General features: G+C 36.7%; 1 protein-coding gene across 29 annotated transcripts in view; it reads left to right on the forward strand.

The window, feature by feature from the left end:
- The window catches only part of DLG2 (discs large MAGUK scaffold protein 2), a 1,987,603-nt gene that overhangs the window by 1,343,710 nt on the left and 629,622 nt on the right, over positions 1 to 14,271 (forward strand). For all 29 annotated transcript variants that reach the window (XM_038568427.1, XM_038568453.1, XM_038568428.1 and 26 more), the window contains one exon: positions 2,431 to 2,481. In XM_038568427.1, coding sequence (XP_038424355.1) covers positions 2,431 to 2,481 — 51 coding nt within the window. The remainder of the gene's footprint in view (positions 1 to 2,430; positions 2,482 to 14,271) is intronic.

The following is a 14,271-nucleotide window of genomic DNA, read 5'->3' on the forward strand; positions in this document are numbered from 1 at the left end:
TGCACAACATAATAATTCAACAATTCTCTCTGTTAAGCTGTGCTCACCACAAATATAACTACCATCTGTCACCATACAAAGCTATTATAATACCTTTGACTATATTCCCTATGCTGTACCTTTTATCCCTGAGACTTAGTCATTCTGTAACTGGAAGCTTTATTCCCACTCCCCTTCACCCACTTTGCCCAAATTCTCTGCCCTCTTTCTCTCTGGCAGACATCAGTTTGTTCTCTGTTTTTCTAGCTCTGACCTTCTAGTCCTAGAAGGTTTATTTATTCATTCGTTTTGGATTTTAGATTTCACATATAAGTAAAATCATATGGTATATTTTTTTAAAGTAAAGTGACATCCCAATCCGGATGGCATCATCTCTTCTTATGAAGACATCCTAGATACTAGAGAATTAGGCAAATGACATTACTTCTTTGGGTTGAAAACTAAAGACCCAGGAATCTGTAAGTCTCCTCCTATAGTTTGTCTACCTGATGAGGAAACTTTTGAATAGCAAATTGAGATATGTCTCTACAGTGCGTGTAGGAACTGAAGTCAGCATATATGATCATAGAATTGTTAAGCAAAGATTTGGGTAGACCACAAAGGACTACTACTGTATGCCACTAAAGGACTTTTGTCTTTTAAGAATTTCCTCACAGAATGTCTTTCAGCCTGAGTTTTTAGATTTTATTATCAGAGGCTTGTTTTCCTTTCTTTGAAGTCTTTTTTTTTTTTTCCTCTCCCCACTTTACAGCACTTTGATAATATGAAAGGCTTCACTCTAGAGAAGTCACTGAAGCAAAGAAAAACTTCACAGAGCCATACTGGGGGAATTAAAACATATCACATTAATTCAGCCTTCCCTTTCTGTCTTCTATCAACTAAAGAAAGTTATAAAAAAAAATAGAACTAATATGGAAACACAGACATATGGGGAGCTTGAATTTTGTTTTGTACTTTTGCACATAAAAAACGAAAACCTCCATAAAGCCGCTAAGGCTTTCTAACATCATCAAGTCCTCTTCTATGAGTCATTAACTTACTGAAGCCCTGAAAATCAAATTTGGTTTAAGGCTGTTTGATAATGTAGTAGCACAGTAAAATGTGATTCACCAATTAGCTCATGTAATTAGAAAATCAAAAACATGCTCTAAGTGGCTGGTGGACACACATAAGTAAAGTCTATTATCATTGTTTATAGCTGCTGATTCTAGTTATAATTATACCTTGCACTGATGATGCCACATCCAAATTCCTTATGGAAGAGAATTCACAAATATCTGTGTTTACAAATAAGATAAATAAATGAATACTTAGTTCAGTCAGTTGTTTTTTTCAGCTTCTTTCTTACATCAATAATTATTTCTTCCCAGACTCTGTTAAGCATGAGTATCTAGTCCTTGCCTTTATAGAGCTCTCAGTCTACAAGAGCTGTGTTTAAGTTCTTCTAAAGAAAGAAAAGTCAACTGGTTCAGACCCTACAAAAATGATAATAGTTAGAAATTCATCTTTCTGAGATGATTAGATGATCCCTAAATGCCAATAATGTTGCCAAGACACATGAAAGAAAAAAGACATAGCCACCTCAAGAATTTTCTTGCTCAGAGGTTTTTGCCTGGCTGAAAAGGACTCTGATAAGAATGGGAATTGAATATTTGTTAGTTTATTTTAAAGCCACTCTTCATCTATTCTGTATGCACATCTGCTGACATCTAAGGCATATGTTCTATATTGCCTGGCTATATTCAATATTTCTGTCTGTAAATTCATGTCAATGCAAGAGTTGCTTAGATGGCTAAAGCTTTCTCATTAGGAATTTCAAACATATCCAAACATATCATTCTTTTCTTGCTGCTACTGAGGTACATGAACATGTATGAAGTACATGATTACATAGTCCAGGGCTTCCTAATAAATATAATGAAGATAATGGGGATGAATTACCTGAGCTTGAGCCAATAAAGAAAAGGCATTTCTTATCTGACACAGTTATTCTGAACGCTATTTTTTTGGAAAAATATGACATAGCATTGTGCTGCCTTTTCTACTGACTTATTAAGGTCATATTTTAGTGTTCACTCATGGAGATTGTAAAGGATATTAGGAAATTATTTCCCTTGTACCTGTAACATTGCCCCTAGGTAGTTTATTCTTTGTAACCTCACAATGCATATTTTGTGTTGTTCCCTCGGCCCCAAATATCACCTTCTCAAATATCACCATTCTGAGGAATGCAATAAGCTTTGATTATTTTTTATAAAGTTTCACTCATATATTTTAGAATAGCTTAGATTATATTTTATTTGGATGAAAACACGATCACAAACATTAAGAAAGTATGGTTTTATTCATAGCCAGAATGAAACTTATTGTTAAAAACACAGCCATTTCCCCCTTAATATGTTTTTAATCATTCTTTTTTCCTATTTACAGGTCAATGGGACAGAAATTGAATATGAGTTTGAAGAAATTACACTGGAAAGGGTAAGAAAAATCCAATAATCCAAAACCTCAATCTTGCATTTGACATTCTGCATCCTAATGCATTATTTTGTGAGATCACACAATTGTGTGTTTTACCTTGGAAGTTTCCAACAGGTTTCAAAATAAAAATATTAATGAAATGTTTGCAATGGAGGTTACAGAGACAAACCAAATTATCAGAATATTCCATGTGTAAATTGCATTGCCAAGATTTGGAGAGATGAATGAGAGAGAAATATTCAATGAGCTAGTATAGCACTTTTTCCTATTATTTTCATTATTAATGTTTTGTGATACAGTTTTAGATACATTACAAAATATTTTCACTTATATAATATTATTGCTATCTCATGACTACCATATTCATGCATGCGTTTTTAATTTAAAAAACTAATTGATGGGGGATCCCTGGGTGGCTCAGCGGTTTAGTACCTGATCCTGGGGACCCGGGATTGAGTCCTGCATCAGGCTCCCTGCATGGAGCCTGCTTCTCCCTCTACCCATGTCTTTGCCTCTTTCTCTCTTTCCGTGTCTCTCATTAATAAATAAATAAAATCTTAAAAAAAAAAGGTGACGCATTTTAAAGCCACCCCTTTGGAGAAAAGCACAGCAATCCTGCAGATCTCTACAAATATGTTATTAGGGACTTGGCAAGGCTTTGACAAATTAGCAAAATTCTGTGTAACAACCCGAATCTATAAAGGTATTTTAGAAAACAGCAAGAGAAAGGCCAAAAACCACCTAGAAAAAAAATATGACCAAAACAGGACATTCATCAAAAAAGAAAAGGCCAATAACATATAAAAATTTGTTCATTAATAAACAAAGAAAACAATGATCCTAAATGGTTTTTGTGTGTCCAGTTGGCAAAATCGAAAAGGAAGGTTAATATTCACTGCTATGGAGTGACCCTAGAAATTGTTATAACCACAAAAAAGCAAATTGGAAAAATGAATCAGAAGCTTTAAAATGGGCACAGTTTTTTTTGACTCAAATTATACTTACAAAATATACAGACATAAAGAATGTTCATATTAGTATTGTTTATAATAATGAAAACTGAAAAGGACAAGTGTTTTATAAGATATTATTATATGTCCAAATAATAGAAAATTATATTAAATTATATTATAATGGTATTTTTAGGAATATTTAAATATAAAATGGAAGGCCTAATGAGGTTCTTATTAAATTAAAAACATAAATTTTATAATGGTATGTAAATACAACCCCATAAGTACCAGTATGCATAATTTGCATTCTTAAGTATATACATAAAACCTGAAAGGATATACACCAAAATGTTAACACTTGTTATTTTTTATAATTTTTAGTTTCTTCTTTTTGTTTGCTAACCATTCATCTTTTTGCTAAACATTCCATAATAAACACATAATCCATTTATAATAAGAAAGAAAAATGTAAGTATTTTTCTAAGCTATATCATCAAGTATGAATTCAGACTCTAGACCTGAACTTAAGTTTATATTCCTTTTAAGTTTACTGATTATTCACTTTCCTGAGTTAGAAATTTTTCATTCTCAACCTAATTTTTATTGAGCATGAGTGGTTTTAAAAGGAAATTTACATTAAAAGCTAAGTGTTTGACAGATGTGTTCTTTAAAACTTCCATTATGAACTTTGGTTAAATTTTAATGGCATGCTAAATGGAGAAAAAATGAGGCTTATGGAAAATTAGCCCAAATGAAAAAAGAGAACACATTTCTTCTACTAAATCAGTAATCTTTTCTTTAGGACTGGCATATATAATTTGCGGAGTACAGTGGGAAATGAAGATGCAAGGCCCTTGCTTAAAATTGGCTAAAAATCAAAAAGATGGCAAGAACTGGGCATTAAATGCCACGTGACCCTTCTTAAATGTATGACCCTGTTTGGCTGTGCTGATCTCACAGTCAGGGAGCCAACCCTTCTCTCCCCACCCCCCACCATCTTAATATGACACCATGTTGTTACCCTGGTTTTATAGGTCAGAAGATTGAAGCTCACTTTGGTGTGAGGTAGAACATATGGTGGGAGTGAAACAACTCTGTGTTCTAGGCTGTGTTCTGATGCTCCCTTGCTTCAAGATCTGGCAAGTCATCTCACCTCCTGCCCTCAGGTTCTCAGTCACACTCTGAAACTTACCACTGCCCTGAACTACACCCGCCCCCAAACATCCATCGCCTATTATCTTTGCTGAACACCAGCTCTTCTATGTTCTTATCATTTATTCTAGTATTCCCCCTCGAAAATTTGTTCAACTCCCATTGGGACCTTGAATCACTGATTTTACCATTCCCCTCCCATTTTCACCTTTCTTATGCCCCCCTCCCCCCCCCCCACCATACTCCACAGTCTCCCTCTCATAGGCTTTCAACATTTCTTCTCCTCACTTCCTTTCTGTGCTCATCCAGCAAAGCCTCAGCCCTCCAAGTCACCACCTGGGCAATTGAATGGATTTAGAGAAGCCCTCATTCATCTCACTTTAAATTTATAGCTATTGATTTCGAGTGAACCTTCAAAACATCCTTCCAATTCTTATATATTTCTTTAGAAAAATCATTTTCTCATTCTCTGGAACAACAGATTCACAACTTATTTGCTCTCCTCAAATCTCAAATACCGCCCCCCCCTTCATCCTCATTTTCAGCTCTTGATCTCTCTTCCTGTGTCCTTGAGAAAAATCCAAGCAGTCATAGGAAGATCACCTCACTTTCCTACCTCCAAGTCTGCAAGTGTGATCTCCCTTTACAGGGGAAGAATGTTCCCTGCTCCTTTGTGAGGCCAGCCCTTCACTTGTGACCTTCACTTGTGACCTGCACTCTGTAACCTCTTGTCCATTTAAGGACTCTGCTTCTGCAGTTTTCTCCTCTCTGTCTCTCCTACAAAATCAGTCTCTCTCTCTCTCTCTCTCTCTCTCTCTCTCTCTCTCTCTCCTTCTCTTTTTCTCCTGGATAAATTTAATGCAGACATGATATAATATCTCTCATTAAAAAAGAAAAAAAAGTCCTCTAGCAATGCAGTAATATAGGACAAAACAAAACAAAATGTCATTTGCCTCAATGTTCCCCTCCTGTTATTGTTTCATAATTCTATTTTTCTTTACCAAAAATCTAGAAAAGTTGTCTATTTTCAATCATCCCACTTTACTACTTCATTTTCTTATTTTAACCTAGTTCATGTTTTTCATCCCCTCAGTAGTCCTAAAATCATCTTCATTAAAGTCTTGACCAGTTCCATTTGCTAAATCCAAGCATCAGTTCTTCATTCTAACTTCTCAGTAGCATTTGATGCAGCTATCACTGGCTCCTTCCTTCAAGATGATAATTCCTTGCCTTGCAGAACAGACTGTTTCTCCTGTTTATTCATGACCTCCCTGGTACCCTGTCTTGGTCTCCTTGCTGGCTTCTCCTCTAAATGTTGGAGCATTCCAGAAACCCAATGCACAGACCTCTTCTCAGTCTCTCCTCATTCCCTAGTGATCTCATCCAGACCTATGGTTTTAAATACCAACCATCAGCTGACAATTCTCAAATCTAAATTATGACCTCTATTCTGCATTCCAGATGTATGCAACTAACTGTCCGGTTGGCCTCTCTGCTGAATATCAAGAGGGTCTTCTAAAACTTAATATGTTACTAACAGAATTCATGATTTCCCTGTACTCCCTACCCTCAGGGCAAAAGCTGCTTCTACCCTAATATTCCTCATCTTAGCTAATTGGTTCTATCATTTTCCTTATTATTCAGCCCCCCCAAAAAAACTCCTCTAGGAGTCTCACTTAATTGCTCTTTTTCCCTTGACATCCAGAGCAAGTCCTACCGGTGCGACCATGAAAATATATTTCAGAATCAATCAAATTTTATCACCGACTCTGCTGAATTCTAGTCCAAACTAATATCATTCCCGTGCCTGTACTACTGTAGTAGTTTCCACTTTTGCCCACTGCTAAAAGTAGCCAGAGTAATCTTTTCCAAAATATAAACCAAATTATACCACTTTTATTCTTAAAACCTTCCAGGAGGCAATAATTACACTCATTATCATCACCTATAAGACCTTATACGGTCTGACCCCTGCTTCTCTGACTTTATGTCCTAACCACCAACTACTAGAACATTTCACACATACTTTCTTGTCACTCCTCCAAAAAGACAGGCTTTCCCTACCTCAGAGTCTTCTTATATGCTATTCTATTTCCTGCAATAATCTCCCCTTGGATCTTTAAATGGCTTGCTCTTTTCATCATTTAAATATCTGCTCAAATGTCTCAGAAAAGTCTCCCTTGTGCGCCCCATTTAAATTAGTACCAGCATCCCCATTACACTTTCTTTTTCCGCTTTCATAGCTTTATTACTTTTTTAATTGCACTTACCAGTATCTGAAATTTATATTATTAATTTATTTGTTGCTCATTTTGTTACTATCTGTCTCCTTCTCTAAATATATGCTATATGTAAATATATACTCACTTCTGTATCCAATTTGCCTAGAACATTGTCTGGAAAATATATACTCAGTGAATATTTGGTATATGAATGAATTATGCCATTGCTCTATGACTGCAAATCCAGTGAGGTAGAGACACATGGCCTGCATCTGAATCTTGCCTCTATCACTTCCTGGTTGGGTTGGTTGGGCTGAATACTTAACCTTTCTGTGCTTCAATTTCCACACTTGAAAATGAGGTGAAAGTATTTATAATTATCTCCTAGGGTCTTTGTGATGATTAAATGAGTTAATATAAAGGTTCAGGACAGCATGCATCGTTGTTATTCTTAACTTTTCCTTTGTGCTAACATAATAATTCTCTTAAGTGATCTTTATTAGGATCATGAAGGAAGCTCATTAAAAACATAGCCTCCCAGTCTCAATGATCTAACAAGTCTCATTAATCTAACAAGAACTTGTCTCATATCAGTTTTTTTTTTCCAGTTACTTTGTTCAGTGTTAGACATCCAATGATGAAGTTATGGTTCTAGTTATGTGCTCTTACAAATTCCACTTTTTCTACATTTAATCTCTATAACATTTAATTTAATAATAAACTAATCACATTCATTTAGTAACACCTTTATGAAGTGGGTATTGCCAACTCCATTTTACATATTAGGACATTGAGGCTCAGAAATTAAATAACTTAGGTGTTAGCAAGGGATGGAACTAGGATTCAGCCCCATGCCTAACAGATACTAGAACCTAAACTCATTACCACTGAGTTAGATTGTCCTCAAAATTAAGTTCAAATGTCATTTCCTCCAAGAATCTTTTCTTGATTTTCACTCTTGGGCAAGGTCCCCTTTATAAATTGACCTAAGCAGAGAACTTCTCACACTAAGTGATGAATAAAATATATCTTTTCCACTGACCTATGAATTCCTTGACAGGAGGATTTTTATTATAGTTTTCCTTATATTACCATGATGACATAAAAAAGAAAAGGCAATGAACAATTTTTTTTTTGTTTTTTTTTTTTTGTTTTTTTTTTTGGCAATGAACAATTTTACAACAAATTGATGACTCCTCCCCTACAGCAGCATTGCTTAGTGCCTTGGCCACTTGCCACACATAGTGAATTCCACACATGTCTAACGTACATTCATTTTCCAAGCAAAGTCCTGAGCATAGTCCTTGTTTCCTAGAATTTTACAGTATGGTAGAAAACATAGAGAAGTAAATAGGCAAAAATCACGAAGAATAACAGAGTCTGTAGATACCTGGCTCAGAATGAAGTATTCCACTGAAGCTTTATACCTGAGCTGGCATAGGAAAGATGAGAGGGAGCAAGTCATGGGAAAGGGAGTGGAAGAAGGCCTCAGGGAACAGCAGATGCAAATGTTCAAGGACCCATGGAAAAATAACATGCTCAAGGAACTGCAAGTCCAGAATGACTGCACCTCCAGCTGAGGTAGGGCTCAGAGGGAGAGGCTAGGTTAGAGTGTTGGGAGAAGGCTGGAGAATATAGGTGCCTTAGGTAACATAGAGAGGAGTTTAAATTTTATCCCAATTTTATCCCAAAGGGAATGGAGACCTTTTGAATAATTTTAAATAGAAAAGTAACATAATTGGGACACCTGGGTGGCTCAGTAAGTTAAGTGACTCTTGATTTCAGTTCAGGTCATGATTTCAGGGTTCTGAGGCCCAAAAGAACAGAGGGCTGTGGCGAGACTGAGGGGTGGGCAGCAGAGGGAGTGGGAAGGAGGGACTGTGCACTCAGTGGGGAGTCTACTGCTCTCTGTCTCCTCTCTGGCTCACACACACTCTCTCTCTCTCTCAAATAAATAAATCTTTAAAAAAGTAATATAATCATGTATGTGCTTTAAAAAGATTACTTTGGCTGTGATATTGTATATACATTTCATAGGATTCAGGAGATAATGCAGGTATGCCATTTAAGACATGTAATTTAGTGGCTAAATTCTGCCAATGGTGATGAAGAAGGAGACTATTCAAAATATGTTAAGAATGTTGGAAGAACAGATTCTAATGTTCTGTAAGATGAGAAAGTATCAGAAAGAGCAGAAAAATCAAAGATACCTAGATTATAATCCAACAAATTCCTTTCATTAACACGGTCTGGGTCTTTCAGCAAAGGCCACCTGTGATATTTCAAATCTTTCTGTCACTGTGGGCTCTGATGACATTAACAAAGGTGGCTAAGTATAAAGTCTATGCCTCTGGGTTATTTATCCATTATTCATGCATGAAATTAATAGGTTAGGTACCTCCAGTATGACTTCTATCAAGAGAAGCTAGTTTACCCAGCATGGATAATAGATTCATCATGGCTTTATAACCCTAACCATCATGCATGACTACAATTTAGCAGAGATATTGAAGTGACTATACGACTATCTGCCACCTCCTCTGACCCCTGTCCCCAGCCTCCAAAAAAAAAAAAAAAAAATTGGACTACTTTCCTGACAGCTGCAGAATGTATGATCATGTGATACTACTTGAATGTTCTATCTGATGAGTTAGTGATATTCTTTTGATGTTAAAAAATAACAACAACAACAAAAAGCCCTCAAGGATCTGAGCTATCTTCCCAAATATAAGCAATTTGTAGGGCAGAGGAAAGTGACTGATTTATTACACCCTCCAAATTCCTATAGATGGACCAAGTTTTGGGTATAAGGTGGGTAACATGGGGATTTTGAAAATAGTATTTGTGAACTGCCAGGTAAGAAGTGACCCATTAAAGTTGTCTGATGGACTTTCCAGATTTATCAAGGTAAATCATTGAATGTCTGAAAGACTTAGGTCACATGTGTTTATCTCAAATGTGTTTTTCATCTTCATGAAAATTCCTAAATTCAAGTGGAATTAAGGGTATATTACTTCAAATCACGTAGAAGTCTTGGATTTCTAAATTTCTGATTTTTTTTTCTTCAGCTATATTCATTTACTAATTTAATAGGAATAGGAGTAAAAAGCCGAGTCCCAATGACATTTGCTGAGGTTTCTGCTTTTATATGGTCAGCTCTAATACAGTCTTATTCCAGTCTAATTAAATAATTTTTAATAGTCGGTACATTTCTTAAATGAATTCCAAATTTTACGTATGCTTAATTATCGGTGTATGTTTTAAGTGTGTTTGAAATAATATATACACATGTATATTTGTATGTACATGGAAAGCACTTAAACATAAGTGTGTATTTAGATACAAATAAAAATATTTACTTAATATGTATGAATTTAGATCCGACTTTTGTTGGCATTGTGGGAAGTATCACAAGATTTGTGGAACAAGAGTAGGTTTCTAGAAGCAGTGGAAAGCAGCAGTCTTTGAACTTAGACCTTATTTTGAATCCAGGATCAGCCACTTCCTGTGTGACCTTGAGCAAGTTACTGAACGTATTAAAGCCTCATTAGTTTTCTCCTTAATGAATGAGATACTAATATCTATCAGCATTATTGTGAAAAGTAGAAATAATATATGTAGAATGCATAAAAGTTCATGGGACACATTGGATGTTCAATATGATTAGCTCCTACAAAGTGTATACACACACCTCATTTCTTTTTTTTAGGGTGTCACTACTTCAGGCTATGATTCTGAGTCTAAATCAAGTAGCAAATGCAGGCTTCCTCTTTTCCCCTGTGACTATATTTGTGGTAAATGATAAGCTGCTTAAGTGATCCCCAAAATGTTCGTATATCCAATTATCAGTGTATTCTTTAAACACATTGAGTGTATAAATAGAGTCTGCTCTTCAGTTTGCAAATATAACCTCCTTTGGAATAAGAGAGTGATATTTGTAGCTCTCTCCTGTGTTAGCTAACAAGAATTTAGTTTCAGGCTAGACAAGCAGTTGCAGTGTATTCTTTTGTTTTCAATAGCTGCAGGCTATGATATTTGCTCCAGTTGCCTAACAGGTCCATAAACTCTTGTATTCTAATAGCCCCTACTTCTAGTCTCTACATATAATATGTGAGCAGCATTCCCTTTGGGGAATGGCTCCTCTCCCCATACTAACCATGTTGTTCTGTGGACAGCTGCCAGTCGTGGCACCCATCCCACAGGTGATTGGTCTAGAGCTACTAACTGGAATTACCTGGTAGGCAAGTAAAAAGTAATACTACCTGAGCCTGGCCCTATGCCAAATGAGGAAGAACCTTGGGAGGGCGGAGCATGGGGAATCTTTATTTTGGAAATATTCTTAGTGATTTGATGCACAGTTTAAGAGATGACACTTGAGCCAAACTGAGCCAATAAAAGTGCTCCTCAGGATTTTTCCCACTAAAGTGTGGGGAATGGAGAGGTGCCACATACAATCATGTAGCAAAGCTGTGAAATATGTGGCAGAGGAGTGGTTGAGCTGGGCATCTCCTACCGTGTGGAATTAGCTCATCTGAGAAAAGAAGGCTTCTAGCAGAGAAAGCCAGAGACAGAAAATGAGAAAGGGATGAAGGGAAGGAGGGAGGATGAGAGAGAGAAGAGGGAGAGGGGATAAAAGAGAGAAGAGGGGAAAGAGAGAGAATTGGAAACATCCAGTTCCCATGTTAAGTCTGTCCTAAAAGCAACCAGACACCACTCCCTAGCTAATTGCTACTTGAGTCTTCCCTTAAATTCTTCTTAGCCAAACTTGTTCATATCAGGCATCCACACTTAACTGATCCATATTGGGCATCCACAACATTTGCACTTACACAAATGTATCTTGGTGTTGTGGTATAGCTATCACTGTGCTGAAGTTACTGTGTAGGCCATGCTGCCATAGCCTTTTCTCAAAATAAATGTTGCCTTGCTTAGATTGTCTTGCTTAGGTTGTCTTTACCTTTCCTAAATTCTAGTCTTGTCTCTCCCCACTAAGGTAAGGTCATAAAGCAAAGCTCTCCACTAGAATAGTGTTGGCAGGTTGCAGTAAACCTTAATACCCCAAAGTTTACACATACCATCTCCTTTAAAGATGTGTTCCAAGTCCCAGAAATAAGAGCAATAAAAAAAAAAAAAAGAAGTGGCAGGTATAGAGAATGGCCGGTGACAGGTCTATCAATTTAGGTCTCTACTGTCAAGAAACTTTTCTGATTTGGGAACCAGCCAACTTTGCACATTTGGAAAACAGTTTGCAGCATTAACTACTGGACTCAAATTTCAGGGAAAAAAAAAAAAAAAACGACTGCTAGAAATATAGTTTACAGACATTTGAGGGGTCGTTAATCTAACTTTTCTTAAAATGTAAGCACCAAAGGCTCAGGATTGAGGAGCTCCTGGTAAACATACCTCAAAGGGCATCATTTAGATGAATCGGCACAAAGTACTTTTAGCTGAAATTCAGCTGCTCACTCCAGCCATCTCCATTTTTCTTTATAAGCTTCAGGCTGAATTATCTCCCTTCTTTCACCTCACAAACCCTCTGTTATCAGCGTATTAACAAGTGCTCTCTTCTAGTTCATTAGTCTGGCCTCCATGCCATCACATCATCTGAACTGGCCAATACATTCTCTTCTGTGAACCATTTGTTATACTATTATTACCCCTATCTTTCTTTGATGTAGCCCCTGATTATTACAAGCACATTTAATGCTAGTGTAGTGGAGCTTCTAAACCTAACATCTTTTAAACAAAATGCCCAATAGAAAGACTTACACAGAAATGATAAAACTCTACCATTTCTGAGTTGAGTTTTACAAGCAGAGTAGATATATTTCTGTGACTTGTACCAAGATACAGATGGTTAAGAAAGCTTGGCAAGGAGAACTGTCACTCAGGGGTGCCCTGACTGTTGAGGATTACCTTGAGGGTAGTGGAAATTAAAGACCCAAAGAGCTACATTACAAGTCCCCAGAAATCTGACATGGGTCACAATATAGTAGATCTTGAGAAATGGCAAAAAGTGGGTATTTTGCTACTTGCATCTGAACAAACTCTTACTGATGTAGCTAAGGCAGCAGCAAATGCAGTTTCAGTAGCTCAAATGTCAGGCTGGCAGTGAATGTAACCTGTCATTTGTAGTGCTTCTCTAGCAGTCACTTCAGCCATCTTCAGAAAGATCCCATAGTTCTATGTTCTTACACAGTGATAGACAACCTGTACCTGCAGTAGTCATTTTTTCCTCACAAGTAACTGCCACAACATCCATTGCCTCTCTCTGAGTTGTCCCTTCCAGTCTGTCAGTTTCTGCTATACCTTTCCAATCTTGGTTGGACATTTGTTGGTTATCTACTCATTTTGTTCTGATATCATTCGTTTTAGTTCTGATATCTACCTTGGTCACATAACCCAGGTGATTTGACCAGAGCTAAGGTGACTCTTAACTCCAAGGGTACTTTCTTACTGATTTAGGGCAGTTAGTGTATCTTACTGCCCTGGCCTCCATCAGGTGGTGGGTATGCAAACCAATCCAGTACAATCTAAGGGAATCCTATGACTTTTAGTTAGGATTCTGGGACAGAAACCACCCTTCCGTAGGCATGAAGTAAAGAACTCTATATAGCTTGGATAGTGGTATGGAGCCATTTATGGCAATAAGAAGATTCCAGCTTTAGGATGAAGGAGCATTTTAAGTGACAGATTAGATAAATGGGGGAAAGATCAGTCTTAGCAATATCTTGAGACCTTGACTCAGACCACTTTGGAAGCAGCCCTTCTGCTTTCAACTTTCCTCTTTACCTCCTCCCTGCAGTGAAAACCGGCTTTAACAGCGAGAAAGGAAAAGGAAAAATACAGGAGAAGAAACAAAAACACTAGTAATACCTCAAAATAAAGATACATAGTAGAAAAACTGAAAGTTATTTCAAGAATTTAAGAAATGGTTATAACTGGTAGCTTTAAAAAGTATATATTTTATCCACTTAGTTTAATGAGCTTGACACATTTTTAAACTTACACATAATCTATCCTTTGGAGCAATGGAAATGGTCATAGGCATCGGAACCTCTGTGATGTATTATCTAGTTTTAAAGTTTACAATGCTCAGTTTATTATAGACTCCTGAATAAATAAAACAACACAAATATAGTCATTAAGAAGAATGTCGCCTTGGACTTAATTCAGGATCACCAGTCAGGCATTATTGATCCTAAAATTCTCTTCCCTTCCTTACTGTTTTTACCTGACAAGCTCTTCTTAAAACCCCTAGCTCATATATTACCTCCTCTGAACAGCTTTGTCAAATTCTCAGTTACAGTTAGCTTATCCATCCTCTTTATCACCTCAGGGCTTTCTCATTGTCATCTGTGTTCATATTGTATCTACCTTCTTTTCAAGGATCCTCAAAGGCTAAAATGTTTCTCGGTTTAATCTTTTTTATTTGGGATTTTATATTAACTAGTAGCTCACTA

Source organism: Canis lupus, chromosome 21, assembly GCF_011100685.1.
Source record: "Canis lupus familiaris isolate Mischka breed German Shepherd chromosome 21, alternate assembly UU_Cfam_GSD_1.0, whole genome shotgun sequence".
Taxonomy (NCBI): Eukaryota; Metazoa; Chordata; class Mammalia; order Carnivora; family Canidae; genus Canis; species Canis lupus.